The 15,388-nt window shown below is 41.7% G+C and overlaps 1 protein-coding gene across 2 annotated transcripts in view; it reads right to left on the bottom strand.

The window, feature by feature from the left end:
- Positions 1 to 3,774: 3,774 nt before the first annotated feature.
- The window catches only part of TBC1D32 (TBC1 domain family member 32), a 333,094-nt gene continuing 321,480 nt past the window's right edge, over positions 3,775 to 15,388 (bottom strand). For both annotated transcript variants that reach the window (XM_063443466.1, XM_063443467.1), the window contains one exon: positions 3,775 to 3,935. In XM_063443466.1, the coding sequence (XP_063299536.1) occupies positions 3,819 to 3,935 (117 nt within the window). In that variant the 3' untranslated portion in view covers positions 3,775 to 3,818. The remainder of the gene's footprint in view (positions 3,936 to 15,388) is intronic.

Genomic DNA, 15,388 nt, shown 5'->3' with positions numbered 1-15,388 from the left:
TAATATTTTTTTTAAAAGTTGGTTTGGCAACTTTAATACACACAATTTTTTTTCCAATCTGCAATAGTTTCACTGTATATTATGATTCATATTTTAACCTGTATTGCAGTCAGAAAATACTACAAAATTTGAAAATAAAAACTGCTTCCACGAGCTGAAAGGCAGGAGAAATAATAACATATTTCTTCCGATGCTGGAGAGCTGCCAAATAAAGACATGTAACATTTTAAACTTCGCAATGTAGCATTTGGTTTTGTAATTTTTCACATAACGGAGTCCGTAGTGAATTGCCTCCTCACTTCAAAAGCCGACTCATTTTTAATTGGTGGCATAACTGTGCTGTCCTTAGTGTTCTGTATGCAAGTTGTCCCCATTTAAAAATAAATAAATCAGCACTCTTACTTAATTTTACATAAGTCTCTGCATTAACCTTCTTGATGTAGCTTACTTTTTATTTTTTATACATCCTATATATACTTATGTAGATGAATACTAAAATATTTCTTTTTTTATTGAATTCCTTTTAAAGGGACATTCCAAAGCACCATATTATCATTTAGTTCAAATGACTATACAGTTGGACCTCGGTTTACGAATTTAATGCATTCTCCGGGACGTTTCTTCTTACGAATGCATTGAAAACCAATTAATCCGTTCTGGAGGTCAGAAAAAATTCAAAATGAGCTGGCATGGAAACCAACCCACAATGCAGAACACACAATAAAAGGTATGCAAACGACGAAGCTCAGCTCCCTACATTTCCACAGCTTGAGAAATACACCAAAAAGTCCCAAAACAACTGCAAACAATTTCCAGAATGGCTCCAAAACTTGATGCAAAAGTCGCTCCAACACCTCCACACTCGACGCCACGTGCTACCCACAGGCTCCAGCATGCAGGGGACAGTGCTATAAACCTCCCAGGTGCAATGCATCCCGGGGAAACTTGCTTTGTATTGCGAAAAAAAATTGTAAACCGAGGCATTATTTTCAATGGATTGTCATTTGTAAACTGAAAATGATGTTAACCGAGTAGTTTGTAAACCGAGGTCCCACTGTATTTCATGATTAATTGGAAAAAAATAAAATAAAAAATGTAAATGAATTATAACTAACCATGGCATTACATCGTTTCCCTTGGCCATAAAAAAATCAATGGGTAAATGCTAGAAAGGGGCTGCTTATGCTGTATATATATATTATCGGTGTCATCGGTGACAAAACATTCATTATTTTAAAACATTACCTAGATTCATTTAACAAAGGAAAGGGCAAGATTAGTGCAGGACCTTCCAATACTGGGGTACTCTTGAGCAGTTTTATTGCAAAATTTAAAAATGTATGGTCATGTTGTGTGATGGAAACATTGGTATATATCCTCTACACACATGCCACTAGGAAAAGTGTTTGATAATACATTAAACGAAAAAATAATTTACAAGACTGTGCTCCTTGTACCAAAAGGAAAGTCATGATTGTCAGGTTCAGACTGATTTTGATGCTCTACATCCTAAATTGGAGTTACGTCAGTAGTACACTTTATAAAGCAAGCTGATATTTGTTAAGCTTGCACAAATTGGTCTCCTTGACTTGTATCGCTTCTGAAATATAACCCATTGTATATTTTAATGGAACAGAACACCATTCCAAATAGAAGTGCAGAGCTAGCATATAGTACAAGCATGGCCAATCCAAGATTAGGAAGTAGCAGCATTTAGTAAAACCTTGATTAATTTGTATTTTGTGTTCTTATCTTTCAGCTTCAGAATCCTCAGAAATATTATTTATTTTTCTGGATGTGCGACAAAGCACAAAAAAAAAAAAAAGGCAAAAGCAGGCTGAATCATTTGAGATGTTGATAGTGGTTTGTAACTCAGTTGTTAATTAAATTCAGAATGTGTTAAGTTGCTGAACCAAAAAGTTATGCACAAGTTAAGCTCTTTAATGACAAAGGGAAGTTTAATTATAAATTGCTAGTTCAAAGTTACTATAGCAATTGATCTGTTAATCAACTCCAGTGGAAAAAAAAATCAAATGAAACATAAAAAACATAGATCTACCAGTAAGTGAATAAAACAATTCTCTAATATTTTAATATGTACAGCCAAAATTATTTTCACATCAATTTTTTTTTCTGTTGGTCATCTAGATTGAGTCCGATCTTAACCTATTGCTTCACTTGTAAAGTTCAATTTGACCATAATGCCTTTAAGGCAAGGCAATAAAAAAAACATTTCATATGATATTTTGACAAATGTATAGGATATGCAGATCAGCATTCTGCAGCAGTTTTATTCATTCGGAAATGAATGTTAATTATCCAAGCTGACAGCTTCTGTTGCTTAGCAATTCCTCCATGGAAGTGGATGTAATGGCGGCTCAGATAGGCAGGCAAATGCTATATATATGTACTTGTAGTTCCAGGGGCAAGCATAGCTTACTCTGCCAGGAGCAATCTAAGCATGATAAACAATCCAGCTTCTGAAGTGGAAGAAACTGCTATGTTTATCAATTAGTTAAGCCTTCCCCTTTTTCCTCTAGTGGCTGTCTCACTGACAGCCGCTAGAGGCGCTTGCGTGATTCTCACTGTGAAAATCACAGTGAGAGCACGCAAGCGTCCATAGGAAAGCATTATGAATGCTTTCCTATGCGACCGGCTGAATGCGCGCGCAGCTCTTGCCACGCGTGCGCATTCAGCCGACGGGGAGGAACGGAGGCGGAGAGGAGGAGGAGAGCTCCCCGCCCAGCGCTGGAAAAAGGTAAGTTTTAACCCTTTTCCCCTTTCCAGAGCCGGGCGGGAGGGGGTCCCTGAGGGTGGGGGCACCCTCAGGGCACTCTAGTGCCAGGAAAACGAGTATGCTTTCCTGGCACTAGAGTGGTCCTTTAATTTAAAACTGAAGAATTGATAACATTAATGTAAAATTGTACAGCGCTACTGAATTTGCTGGTGCTATATAAATAATAATATAATAATAATAAAAGTAGTAATTGGATCAGATGGTTGGAGCCTGTGAGACCCAGGTTAGTGTCAAACCATTTAAAAATGGGATGGCATCTGGAAAAAGTGGTGTAATGGTTATGATGCTTGGAGTGCCCCTAAGTAAATGGAACTTTTTTTTGTCTTCAGTGTTCCTTGATGTTAAAGTGTTTACAGAAGATACAATCATTCTGCTACTCCAAAAAAACTGCAATACTTTAATTGTATTTCCTTTCTGTGTTTGATACAAATTAAAGAAAGACTCCAAAAACACGTTTTTCTAACAATTTTGCAGATGTACCCTAAAGAAAACATGTGAATTTTCTTTTGCATATTTTCTTTGGTGGTGTTTGAAAAATGATCTCTGGTACAGACATTTAACCTGTGCAGTCAAATTGATAAATCAATGGCTTCCAGTTGCATGCTTCCTCCCCCTCCCCACACAACCTATGCTTTTTGCTACCTGGTCTAAATCAACTGCATAAATGTAAACCAGACAAATATGCTGCTCATGAACCTTTAGAGCTTTTATACACAAAAAAAAAAAAAATGATTAATCAGAAACACAGACTTTTACTGCTATGTATTTTATTTTTTTCATTAAAAAAAAAAAGTGGTCAGAGTTTCTTTCTTAGTAATTAACTAGAACACACATTTTGTATGTGGGCTGAAAATGTAATAAATAGCTCCGACATAAATGTAAAACACATAAATGGCCATGTCACAAAAATCATTTACAACTTTGAAAGCAGTGTCAAAAAATATTTTAATGTTGCAAGTACAAACATATGATGCTCCTTTTTATCTGTTTGCTAACTCATCATGCTATTTTGTTTTTACATTTATTTAAGTAGTGCAAAGTTTTTCATTTCTTTTAATACCAGAGGTCTGTTTTCTTGCTCTAGTCTTTCCATGTATTCTAGATAATCCCCAATTTGAAATCCATGTATTGATTCTTCCTGTAAATAAATAGAAAGAGTAACCATTAGTTTATTATTACTTTTTTCTTATGATCCAGACAACATATTGGAAATGTAAATTAAGGCACAAACATATAAAGCATTGAATGTAATATAATGTGTCTAAATGTCGCCTACACCATTGTAACAATAATAGGATTGTTTTGAAAGAACTTTGCATTATAATAGCTAGTGAACTTTCCAGTAATGTCTATTGTTAGTTTGCATAGCACATAGAATAGTGGGGTTTTGATAATGGAGGTCCAAGAACAAGTTAGACTAATGCACTTCAAATATCTGTAAAATTTTTGGAAAAAGTCCTGAAAGGGAAAATTAGACAAATAGTCTGCCTCACAAAATTTCATCATAATTGCAATTCAGATACTTACTAAATGCAATCTAGTTGCAAATTTAGGGAATCATAGTGAATGTGTAACTCTGTGCAAAAAATAAATAAAATATATGTATCAAAAATTTGCATACCCTGGGAGCAATTGTGAAATTGTGGTATTGATTTTGAAAATATGACTGACCATGCAAATAAATGTATTTTATTTAAGGAAAGTGATCATAGGAAGCCATGTATTATCACATAGTTGTGTGGCTCCTTTTTAAATCATAATGATAACAGAAATCACCCAAATGGCCCGATCAAAAGTTTACATACCCTTGAATATTTGGCCTTGTTACAGACGCAAAAGGTGACACATACAGGTTAAAATGGCAATTAATGGTTAATTTTACACAACTGTGGCTTTTTAAATTGCAATTAATGTATGTGTATAAACAGTCAATCAGTTTGTTAGCTCTTACGTGGATGCACTGAGCAGGCTAGATACTGAGCCATGGTGAGCAAAATAGAACGGTCAAAAGACCTGTGTAACAAGGTAATGGAACTTTATAAACGTGGAAAAGGGTATAAACAGATATTCAAAGCTTTGAAAATGCCAGTCAGTACTGTTCAGTACTGTTCAATAAAAAAGAGATCTCAAACGTGCAGTTCATGCAAGATTTTTATCCAGAAGTTACTATAAATATAATATGTAAAGCACATTTTGTAATTAATGTTAACATAACACAGACTGCAATAACGTTTGTCCATTGTACAGCAGGTGGCAGTGCTGGCTTTCTCCAGTTCTCTGCTATCTGAGTGGTTTCCTCTACAGTTTACCAGACCTTACTATACATAGATGTATATATATTTATTTATTTCAACCATACCTTGCTCTATTGGATTCTCTCCAGTTGTCCTGACAGATTCCAGGAGGCAGGCATTCTCCCTAACAGTTTCAGTGACCACTGTCTAGTGCACTGCATACGCAAAATAAAGGCCACTAAATCCCCTTCAAGATTATAATCACCAGGTTTTAAAAAAAATGTAATCTTGAATCCTTTTTAAATGATCTCATGAACATACCATGGCACAGATTAGGTCTAATACCAGATATAGACTCTGCAATTGCATTTTTTCTGTCCGAACTCTTGCTTGTTTGGAATTTGCATGCCCCTCTGCGTAAAGTGCGACTAAAAGGGACACGCCTGCCCTGGTTACAGCTGATCTCATTCAAATGTACCAGTTTAGAGATTCACTGTGGTCAAAGCGTACTGGCTCCATGAACGATCACTACAGGCGAAATGCATGCACAAAACAAACAAAAATGGCAAAGGCCCAATATTTCAGTGAACATTTGAACAACAACCTATCAAAACCTGGAAAATCATAAATAGCATATAAACCCTCACAATCCACTCCCAACCCTCCACTGTCAAAATGGACAACCAAACACTGCAACACCCCCTAGATGTAGCAAATGGCTTTAATAACTATTTTGTTGGATGTGCTACCACCCTGGTTGCTAAGATAACAAATCATTTTCAGACTGCAAATAAAGATCAGTCCCTGCCAAATCGTCAAAATCCTCATATAGAGAAATTCAATTTTAGACCTGTGGCTGTTAGTGTCGTTAATAAAAATCTTAATAATTAAAAAAAATGACCAGATATGTGGACCAGATCAAATCCCAGCAATGTTGCTGAAGCTCAGTGCGCCAGCAATTGCTAAACCTGTCACTACCCTTATCAATGAATCCCTGGTGTCAGAATACATACCCAAACTTTAGAAGACTGCAAAAGTTGTACTTATCCATAAAATTGGTGGCAGTACTTTGGAATCTAACTATTGCTCGATATCATTGCTCCCTGTATTGTAAAAAATCTTGGAAAAATGCATCCACACGCAACTATGTGAATATTATCAACAATCAAATTATCTGACCCCTGATCAATCAGGCTTTCATTCAAATCACTCAACTTCGACTGCACTCTTAAAAGTTTGCAATGACAATCAAATTGGCATGGAACAAGGAGACTAAACTGGAGCTATTTTCCCTGATTTTGCCAAGGTCTTTGACACAGTAGAATCAGGCATTGGTTATCGTTCGCTAACCTGGTTTCGATTGTATGTTTCAGACCGATTGCAATATGTGGCCATTTCTGATTAAGCTTCCCTCCCTCTTCCAGTCACGTGCGGTGTTCCCCAAGGCTCCATACTCAGCCCCCTGCTATTCACATTATTTATAAATGATCTGCCTAACGTCTGCAAATCCTCAACTGTACACATGTATGCAGTGTATGCAGACGACACTGTAATCTACGCTAGTAAACCCAAGCTACCGCAGCTTGAGGCAGTGCTCCAAAACAAATTCACAGAGGTAGAAAAGTGAATAGCGGATAACAAACTCTTCCTAAACACTGACAAAACAGTTATAATAAATCTTTGGAACTGTACCTTAATTACATGAACTACAAAATCAACAATTGTGTATCAGAACAAATTCAAATAGCACACTGACAGCAGTCTGCTCTTTTAAATATCTAGGTATGTTGCTAGACCCCAATCTATCCTTTGGCCTTCACATTGAAAAAATCTCTTCAAAACTTTACCCAAAACTAGGTGTCCTCTACAGAAACAAATCCTTCCTACGCCCTACAGTAAGGAAAAGTGCAGCAAATGCTAATGCCGGTCATTGATTATGGGGATGTAGTGTATGCACCCGCACCACAAACTCACCTTAATAAACTTAATAAGTGATATAATTAATTCTGACGCTTTTTACTAGAATGTAATTACTTTACCCACCACTGTGACATGTTAAAAGAGAAACTGGCTGTTGCTGGAATCCCGACGCACTCTTCATCTTTCCAGCCTTGTGCATAAGAGCCTTTCTGGGAAGCTCCCACCCTACCTGATTAGAATGCTCTCCCTAGCTGTTCCAGCCTCCTTTAACCTCCGATCCAGTACTAGCACAATATTTAGCATACCACAATACAAAAATAAAGTGGCTTGATACTCCTTTTCCTACAGAGCACCGCAATTCTGGAATAACCTTAGGGACACAGTCAAATCTTTATTCAATCTAAAATCTTTTAAGAGATCTATGGCAATATACCTCAGCACAGAATTCACCTGTCATGGTTGAATATATTTATTATCTGTTATGTATTAAAGTTATATATATATATATATATATATATATATATATATTTTGTATATTGTATTTTTGTAATATTGTATCCTATTTTAACAATGGACCCAGGACATACTTAAAAACAAGACAAATCTCAATGTATCCATCCTGGTAGAATATTTTATAAATAAAATAAATAAATATATATATATATATATATATATATGTACATGTGGCTCTTCTTCATGGCTAGGTTCTTTCTCCTTTTTCTTTCTTTTATTTCCTGTAGAAAACAATTGCTTTTGTGTAATACTGAACCACAATTGACGTGGAACGCATGCGTTAGGATGTGGAACTGGCACGTCATGTATAGTAGGAGGGCCAAAATTGCAATCTGGGCACACCTGGAAATACACTCTCTAGAAGAGGCAGCAATTTAAAGTGTGACTTGGTGTACTCGGATATGGCAATATGTATTTGATTTTAATACTTGGACTCTCAGGAAGGCCCTAAAGTCACTGACTCACTACTAACTATCTTTGCAATTGAAGAACATGGTGCACACACTTAACAGAGGGGGTACTACCATCAGGGTGCTCCAGACATGGAGGGCCAAGTTCCCACAGAAATCTAATTGTGGTAAATACAAGAATCTGGGCACACTTGATGGTTTCTTTTTAAAAGGTAGTTTTAATTTGAAACACAGAAATGGAGACAACATTTCAGCTCCTAGGATATATAAAGCACCGGTATATTAACACTAATGTCAAAATATATATCACGGTCTATTCTTTTAAGGAACACTAGAGGCTCTATAACATCACACTTTAGTGGTTACAGTGCCAGGAGCACCCTACCGGGGTAAGTATCTAAACTGTTTGACATCTTACTTGAGGTCTGCCAGGAACATGCCATAGTTCCCAGGAGACCCAGAACCTTTCTGCATTCACCAAAGCCCAGCAGAACTTAGTTCATGGGAACTAATGGGAGCTCCATACACATTCATAGTTAGTGTCTAAGCCTATACCTTAAAAGAGAGAGAAAGCTTCCATATTGTGCTTGCGGCATGTACACACTAGGAACATTATGTGCAAAATTGCTATAAGCAACCTGGAACAAAGTGTTTTGGATTGCTTGACTGAAAGTCCCCATGAGCAACCCTTAGCTATAACTCATTGTCACACATGAGTGGGCTAATAGCTAAATTAAACAAATTGCTTTTGGTGCTTAGACTGACCCTTTAACAAATGCAATTTTAGCCATTAGAAATAAAAACTATTTGAAAAGAAATTTAATATTCGATTTCTGCCAACTTTAAAACTAGAAAGAAACTTGCAAATAAAAATGGAAGTGTTGAAGCTGGTGTGCTGATGGAGTTGTTTCCTGAAGCTAGTTGATGGAATGAAATAGGATTGATTAATCACAGACTTCACATCAAAGATGTTCTCTCTCAAAGTGTTTTGGCTATAAATTAGTTTATAATCCTGTCCCAGAGAGATGTATGCAATCTATAAAATAAAGACTATTTCAAAACATTTACAGCAAAAATACAAAAAAGTACAGTACATGAACTGAAAAACTCTCTGTTCACTTAGAAGCCTATTTTGAAAGATTGGAAACACTGTGTATTATCTGTCCTTCATTGAAATATACAGTAACTATGACTGCATTCGTATACATAAATCCCAGTGCTTAGTATTGACAGGGCCATGATATTTACAGATGATTTTTCTATTACTGTAGAGCATGTGCTTTGATGTGAGTGCTTGGCTGAAGGTTTGGTTCAGCAGCTAATAAAGGCATGTAATAGGAGTATAAAAATGTACACGGAGAGCATCCTAAAAAGTAATATAGGACATATAGATCAGCAGTTTGCCATTTGTTATTCTACGTACCAAGTAGACGCACCCCCACAACAATTTAAATGTCCTAGTGTTAAAGCAGTTATATAAATGTAAAACTTAACCCCTTAAGCACGGAGGCAATTCTGATTAAAACAAAACCTGGAGTTTGATTATATGTCTGTTCAAACATAATTGTAGATTATGCTAGCTTTAGTGTACCTATAATCTTAATTTTATTAATGACAGGAGTCGACTATTTTGCTTAAGTCTCTCTTTACTCCACAGCAGCACATTTTAACATATTCACCCCTCTGTCCAGAAGTCTCACCTAATGAGGTAAAAAAGGGGTGGGAAAATATTTGCCTCCTGTCATTAATAAAATTAAGATTTTAAGTACACTAAAGCTAGCATAATCTACAATTTTATAACACGACAGGAGGCTTCATATTTTGCTGTTTTAACGCTCACCATGTAATGGTAAGGAAGCATGGACAGACGGACGAAAATAGAACTTGCAGAACGTTGTTTCTCGGGACCAATCTGCTGATCGGAGGATGTCATGTAGTGAAGCTCCAGCCATAAATGCCCCTGAGGTCATGGCCCCTCTGATGGCTCCAAAGGAGGCCTCGACACCTGCTAACGATAGGAACGATCTGATCCAATGTGCTAGAGTGGTGGTCGAAACAGGATTATGTGGGCGGACATATGAGATCAAAAGCTGACCAGATGAAGATGAATGGAGGGGTGAGGTGATGGTCAAATAACAAGAAAGTGGCGAAACGACACATAGTTTAGGGCGATTAGGAAGATATTGATAGAGCAACGTAGAGGTGTCTGATGTAGTACGCCTTACGAATGTAACTACCTCAGGAGAGAAGGTGAAAGCGACCCAGTCAAATGCTCAAAAGTCGGACATTCAACGAAAATATACCAAACAGAGAAGTAGTGTGAACTTCGCTGAAAGTTGGCGGAGAGAGAGAGGTCCATGTTATCCGGTCAATCCTGTAGGAAGCGGCTTATGATGTTAATGTCCCAGAGATGTCAGTATTTTGGTGCTGGAGAGCGAGCCGATTTTATGCCTCGTAAGAGTCTGCAGACCAGTTGGTCCTGACCTATAAGAGATCCGTGTAGAGGAACATGGGCCACCGAAATGGCCGACCGGGCCACATTGATTGAGCGGTACGAAGAGAAAGTTCAAGATATTGTGTAGGGGCTGTAATGGCATTGGTGTCCCGTTCCAGACACCAACTGCACCAAAGGTTCCAGGATGAGAGATATCAAGGAGCCCAGGAATCCCAGAGGAGTTCCTTAGACCACTGCGATAGATCTCCGAAGTTCCAGGCTCCCCGGAAAGAGTCCAAGTCACCAAGTGGAGATGGCCTTGTTCTATCATTGGATGAGGTCAACCCTGAGGATCTCAAAGGAGGTCTGGTAAGGGTGGCAGGAGAAGAGGATATTGGCGAGAGAGGTCCAGGAGATCTGGGAACCATGCCTGGCCTCGCCAGAGGCGTCAGGAGCAACAGTGCAAACTTGCATGAGGACTCTGGGAATCATCACAAATGGCGGGAAGGCGTCTCGGCCAGCTCTGTAGGAAAGCATCCCCAGCCAAGTACTCTGGGTATGGGAGCCAGCTGAAGAACTGTGGAATTTGATAGTTCATCCGCGACGCAAACAGGTCCACTACGAACAGGCCCCTCAGTCTTGAGATGTGAAGAAAAATCGATCTGTAAAATTGCCAGTCGCTGATGTCCCTCCAATGACTGGTGAACCAATACACTGTAACGTTCGCCTTTTCGTGAAGGTATGGATGTTGCATTGAAAACAGACGCTGTAGATGTCATTTGTAACCTCCGAAAGGGTTCGTGATATATATATATACATACAGTTTCAAGAAAAAGTATGTGAACCCTTTGGAATGATATGGATTTCTGCACAAATTGGTCATAAAATACATGGCACTGTAGCTCCTGTGACTTCAAGCCAAAAAACACCCAATCTAAGCGGGAAAACACGACCACAACAGCCACAAATCACAGGCAATAACTGGGGAATCGACATGGGCCGAAAAAATAAAAAGCCAAAGCCCGAAGAGCCCAGACTTGGCCTTGATATCGGAGCCATGTTGTCAGGATCGGGACAGGGATCCAACACGCAGAGTACAAACAGTAGCCAGATACGTATACCGGACCTTAGAATGGCCGGACTAACGTAAGTAGTACAGTATAGAATGGTCAAAGACAAGCCGAGGTCGAGGGTAACAGAAGACAGGTAAGCGAGAGACAAGCCGAATCAAGGGTAACAGAGATAAGCAGAGTAAGGTAAACAAGCCGGGTCAAAACCAAAAGGGATAATAGAATACACAAGCACTGAGTGACTAGAACAAGCTAGAACCACGACAGGGCAATGAGCTAATGAAAGAAGCTCTGTTAAATACCCTGTTCAGAGCAGTAACCACGCCTCCGAGACGTCCTGATTGGTCCTGCAGCAATTGACTGACAGGTCGTTCCGGGGGAGTGTCCTGATGACTACTTCCTGCCTAGATGCTGTAAAAGGCAGTCACTCCCTCGCGGCCGGCCTAGCATGACCGGATAGACCGCGGGGAAGGGAGCCATCAGACCGTCTGCATGGAGGAACAGCTAAGTCTCTACCTCTTTCGGAGGTAGAGACCACAGGTACCCTGACAGTACCCCCCCTCTCAGATACGCCCACCGGGCGGAATGAACCCGGACGAGATGGGAAGCGAGAGTGATACGCCCTGCGGAGACGGGGAGCATGAACATCCTCCTGAGGTACCCAACTCCTCTCCTCAGGACCATATCCCTTCCAATCAACCAGATATTGTACTCTCCCCCGGGAGATTCGAGAATCGATAATAGAGTTAACCTCATACTCCTCCTGACCCTCCACCTGAACGGAGCGAGGAGGGGCTATTGTGGAGGAAAATCTGTTACATATGAGTGGTTTCAGCAATGAAACGTGAAACGAGTTCGGGATGCGTAAGGTATTAGGAAGAGCTAAACGATACGCAACTGGATTGATACGGGTCAGCACCCTGTAGGGTCCAATATAACGAGGAGCGAACTTCATGGAGGGCACTTTTAAACGGATGTTCCTCGTGCTCAGCCATACCCTATCACCAGGAACAAAGACCGGAGCCGCCCTTCTACGTTTATCAGCGTGTTTCTTGACCAACATAGAGTTGTGCACAAGGATTTGTCGAGTTTGATCCCACAACTTCCTCAAATTGGCAACATGAACATTGTTACAAATCGCTATTTGTAACTGGCCCTTTAAATGAAAAATTGCCCTGCTTCCCTGGATTGTGGAGAAGCCTATTTGCCAGCCTCCTTCCTTATGACTATGGCCCTGTGTGAGCGGTGATACCCCAGATGGCTATGCCATGGAGCCTATTCATATAATGAAAGACTATGGGAAAGACTTTAGCTCCGTGGCAATTGAACTGTGTGAATAGGATCTGCGCGCTATTCGGTAGTTTTGTGCGCTCAGATCCCAGCTATCTGGGGATATGTGAAATGTCTGTGTGTTATGTGTAAAATGTGACTTTATGTATTTTAAAGTGTTTTATGTTGTTTTGCAACCATGTGGTTAATGGAGTCTGCCTCTAGTCCTGGATAATTGAATTACTTCCCCCCATTGTCTCCAGGATAGAGGGCCCTGTAAAACCATGCTTCCAGAAGGTCAAATGCACATTTGTACTAACTTCTGAACCCCTGGTCCAATTCGTATGATTTTTGAGTATGTTGTTCCCCTGAATGGATTGATTGTGAATATGTATTTTTATGCGAATGTGATGTATATTTTGGGAGTTATGAATGTTGTGTAAAAACTGTATTTTTACTGTCTGTGATAATTATGTTAATCCCTTGTGTAGCATAATTATATCACAGACATAGGGGAGGATTTTGTGTGTAATTACTGGGAGTGGTTTTAATGATGTACGTGTATGATTGGTTGTTTTGTCCCGCCCTGTGGGTGGTCCTGTATTTTCAAAATGGTAATAAAAACCAGGCTGGGTGTTCCAGCACCTCAGACCTCTTCTGACCCTCTAACTTGCAGCCTCGACTCATGTTTGTAGGGGACAGCTATAATCACTACAGGGATTGCTATGCTCTTCATACTCCCTTAGCTGTTGAGCTCTTGTAAGAGCTCTTGTTCCTGATCCTGCTTCGCTCGACAGAAGGAAGAGGTTCGCCTATTGGAACCTGGAGCCTGGTCGTAGGTCCAGGGCGCAGAGCAGACGGCGAGATACCAGCCCAGCAGCGGTGGTTCGTGGAGTCTGCAGTGCTTATGGTGGCTGCGGTGCTGATGGTCCTTTGGTAAGCGCTAGGAGCATCCATTTCTACGGTCCAACTTCCAGCCAGCCTGGAGGCAACCGTAACATTTGGTGGCAGCGGTGGGATGGCGTCCTAGCGCAAGGAGCAGCACCCCAACAGCACTGGTATCGTATGAGAGTTATTGAGGGCAACGCTAGCCACTGCGCAGCGTCCCTACCTTGAGCAGCATGGAGCCAGCCAGTCCGTGCACAGCAGCCGAAATGGAGGAGAGGTTCCTCAACAGATTGCATGGCTTCCTATCCTGGAGAGATGGGGAAGTCTCAGAAGAGGAGATGTGTGGGTACAGACATGAGGCCAGATTTGAGCTGTGGGAAGAAGCCCTACAGGAAGTTCAACGTTGGCGAGGAGATCGTAGTATCAGCCGAGAGCAGCAAATCCAGGCTCGAATGGCAGAGCGGATGCCCTTCCTGGGCAAACAACCCCTTCCAGTGTGGGTAGCTAAACTAGAGAAACTAGTATACAACGAACTGTGGCTCGACACCGCATACCAGGCGCTACAGTGGTACGCAACTGAGCTCGCTCCAGAGATGGCTGAGTATGAATTCCCAGAGTGTGGGGATTACGATGGCCCTGATCTATTCTGGGAGAATATGGACGATGATGACTTTGGTAGGGCTACAGATTCACGCTTCTGGGACCTGTTTGATGACCGGGAAGACAAGCTGGGCCTCCCTAGAACTATTAACCTAGAGGCAGATCTGCGGTACCTAGTCACCAACGAATGTGACCTTGAGTGGAAGTACCAGCACCTCATCGATGGGTCCCGGGAAGAGACACCCGGTCCCCTTCCTCCACAGCATCCAGAGGTACCCCAGGAGAGCACAGCAGCAGAGCCAGGTCGAGAGCCCTTCAGCTGGCAGGACATCGTAGGGGTATACTGGGAGGAACCTCCGATGGCAGGTGGAGATGGGACGGCAGTCTCTCTACCGGCCCTACAGGGATGCTGGGCAGGCGGCCCAGATCCCCAACCCCAGGGTGAGTTACAGGGAGAGGAGAGCAATGACCTCCCTCCCCAGCGGCAGCGTGAGTTAAAGGGAGAGGAGAGCAGCGACCTCCCTCCCCAGCGGCAGTGCACCGTGCAGAGGGAAGAGACAACCGGTCTCCTTCCCCAACCCCAAACAGAGATACCTGAGGCAGCAGGCCTCATAGAATGGTCCTGGGAGGACCCCCAGCAGGCAGGTGGAGATGGGACCGCAGTCTCTCTACCGGCCCTACAGGGATGCTGGGCAGGCGGCCCAGATCCCCAGCGGCAGACCCAGCTACAGGGAGGGGAGAGCATCGACCACCCTCCCCAGCCGGAGTATGCCTTCCAGGGAGAGGAGACAACCGGTCTCTCTCCCCAGCCGCAGCATGTTCCACAAGAAGCGGAGAGCATCGACCTCCCTTCTCAACGGCCGCAGGAGTATCAGGAGGAGGAGGTAAGCCAATTCCCCCCTCCTCAGCTAACTTCTAACCTGGGCCCAGGGTTAACAGTTCCCTTTGCCCCCGGGCAGGACTATGCCCCAATTCTCCCAGCAGAAGCGCTGGCACCAGGGCAGAGTGCCGCTGGCCTCTGCCCCCCAAGTACTACCAGCTATTTGCCCAGCTGCACCCGGAAGGCAGCGAGTGCTGCATGTTTACCCTACAACCTGGGACCTACAGGCCAGTACTATTTATTGTGGGGGGGCTTCTCTGCCAATGTTTATTTGTGGGTGGGCTGCGGGACTAACTTAGGCACTGACCGACAGAAGGTCAGGTGCCTGGTTAGTCTCCCTCCAAAAGGGGAGATGTGTTACAAATCGCTATTT

This window comes from Pelobates fuscus, chromosome 2 (assembly GCF_036172605.1).
Source record: "Pelobates fuscus isolate aPelFus1 chromosome 2, aPelFus1.pri, whole genome shotgun sequence".
NCBI lineage: Eukaryota > Metazoa > Chordata > Amphibia > Anura > Pelobatidae > Pelobates > Pelobates fuscus.
The sequence above is the reverse complement of the archived record's forward strand: the minus strand, read 5'-3'. Positions and strand labels throughout refer to the sequence as shown.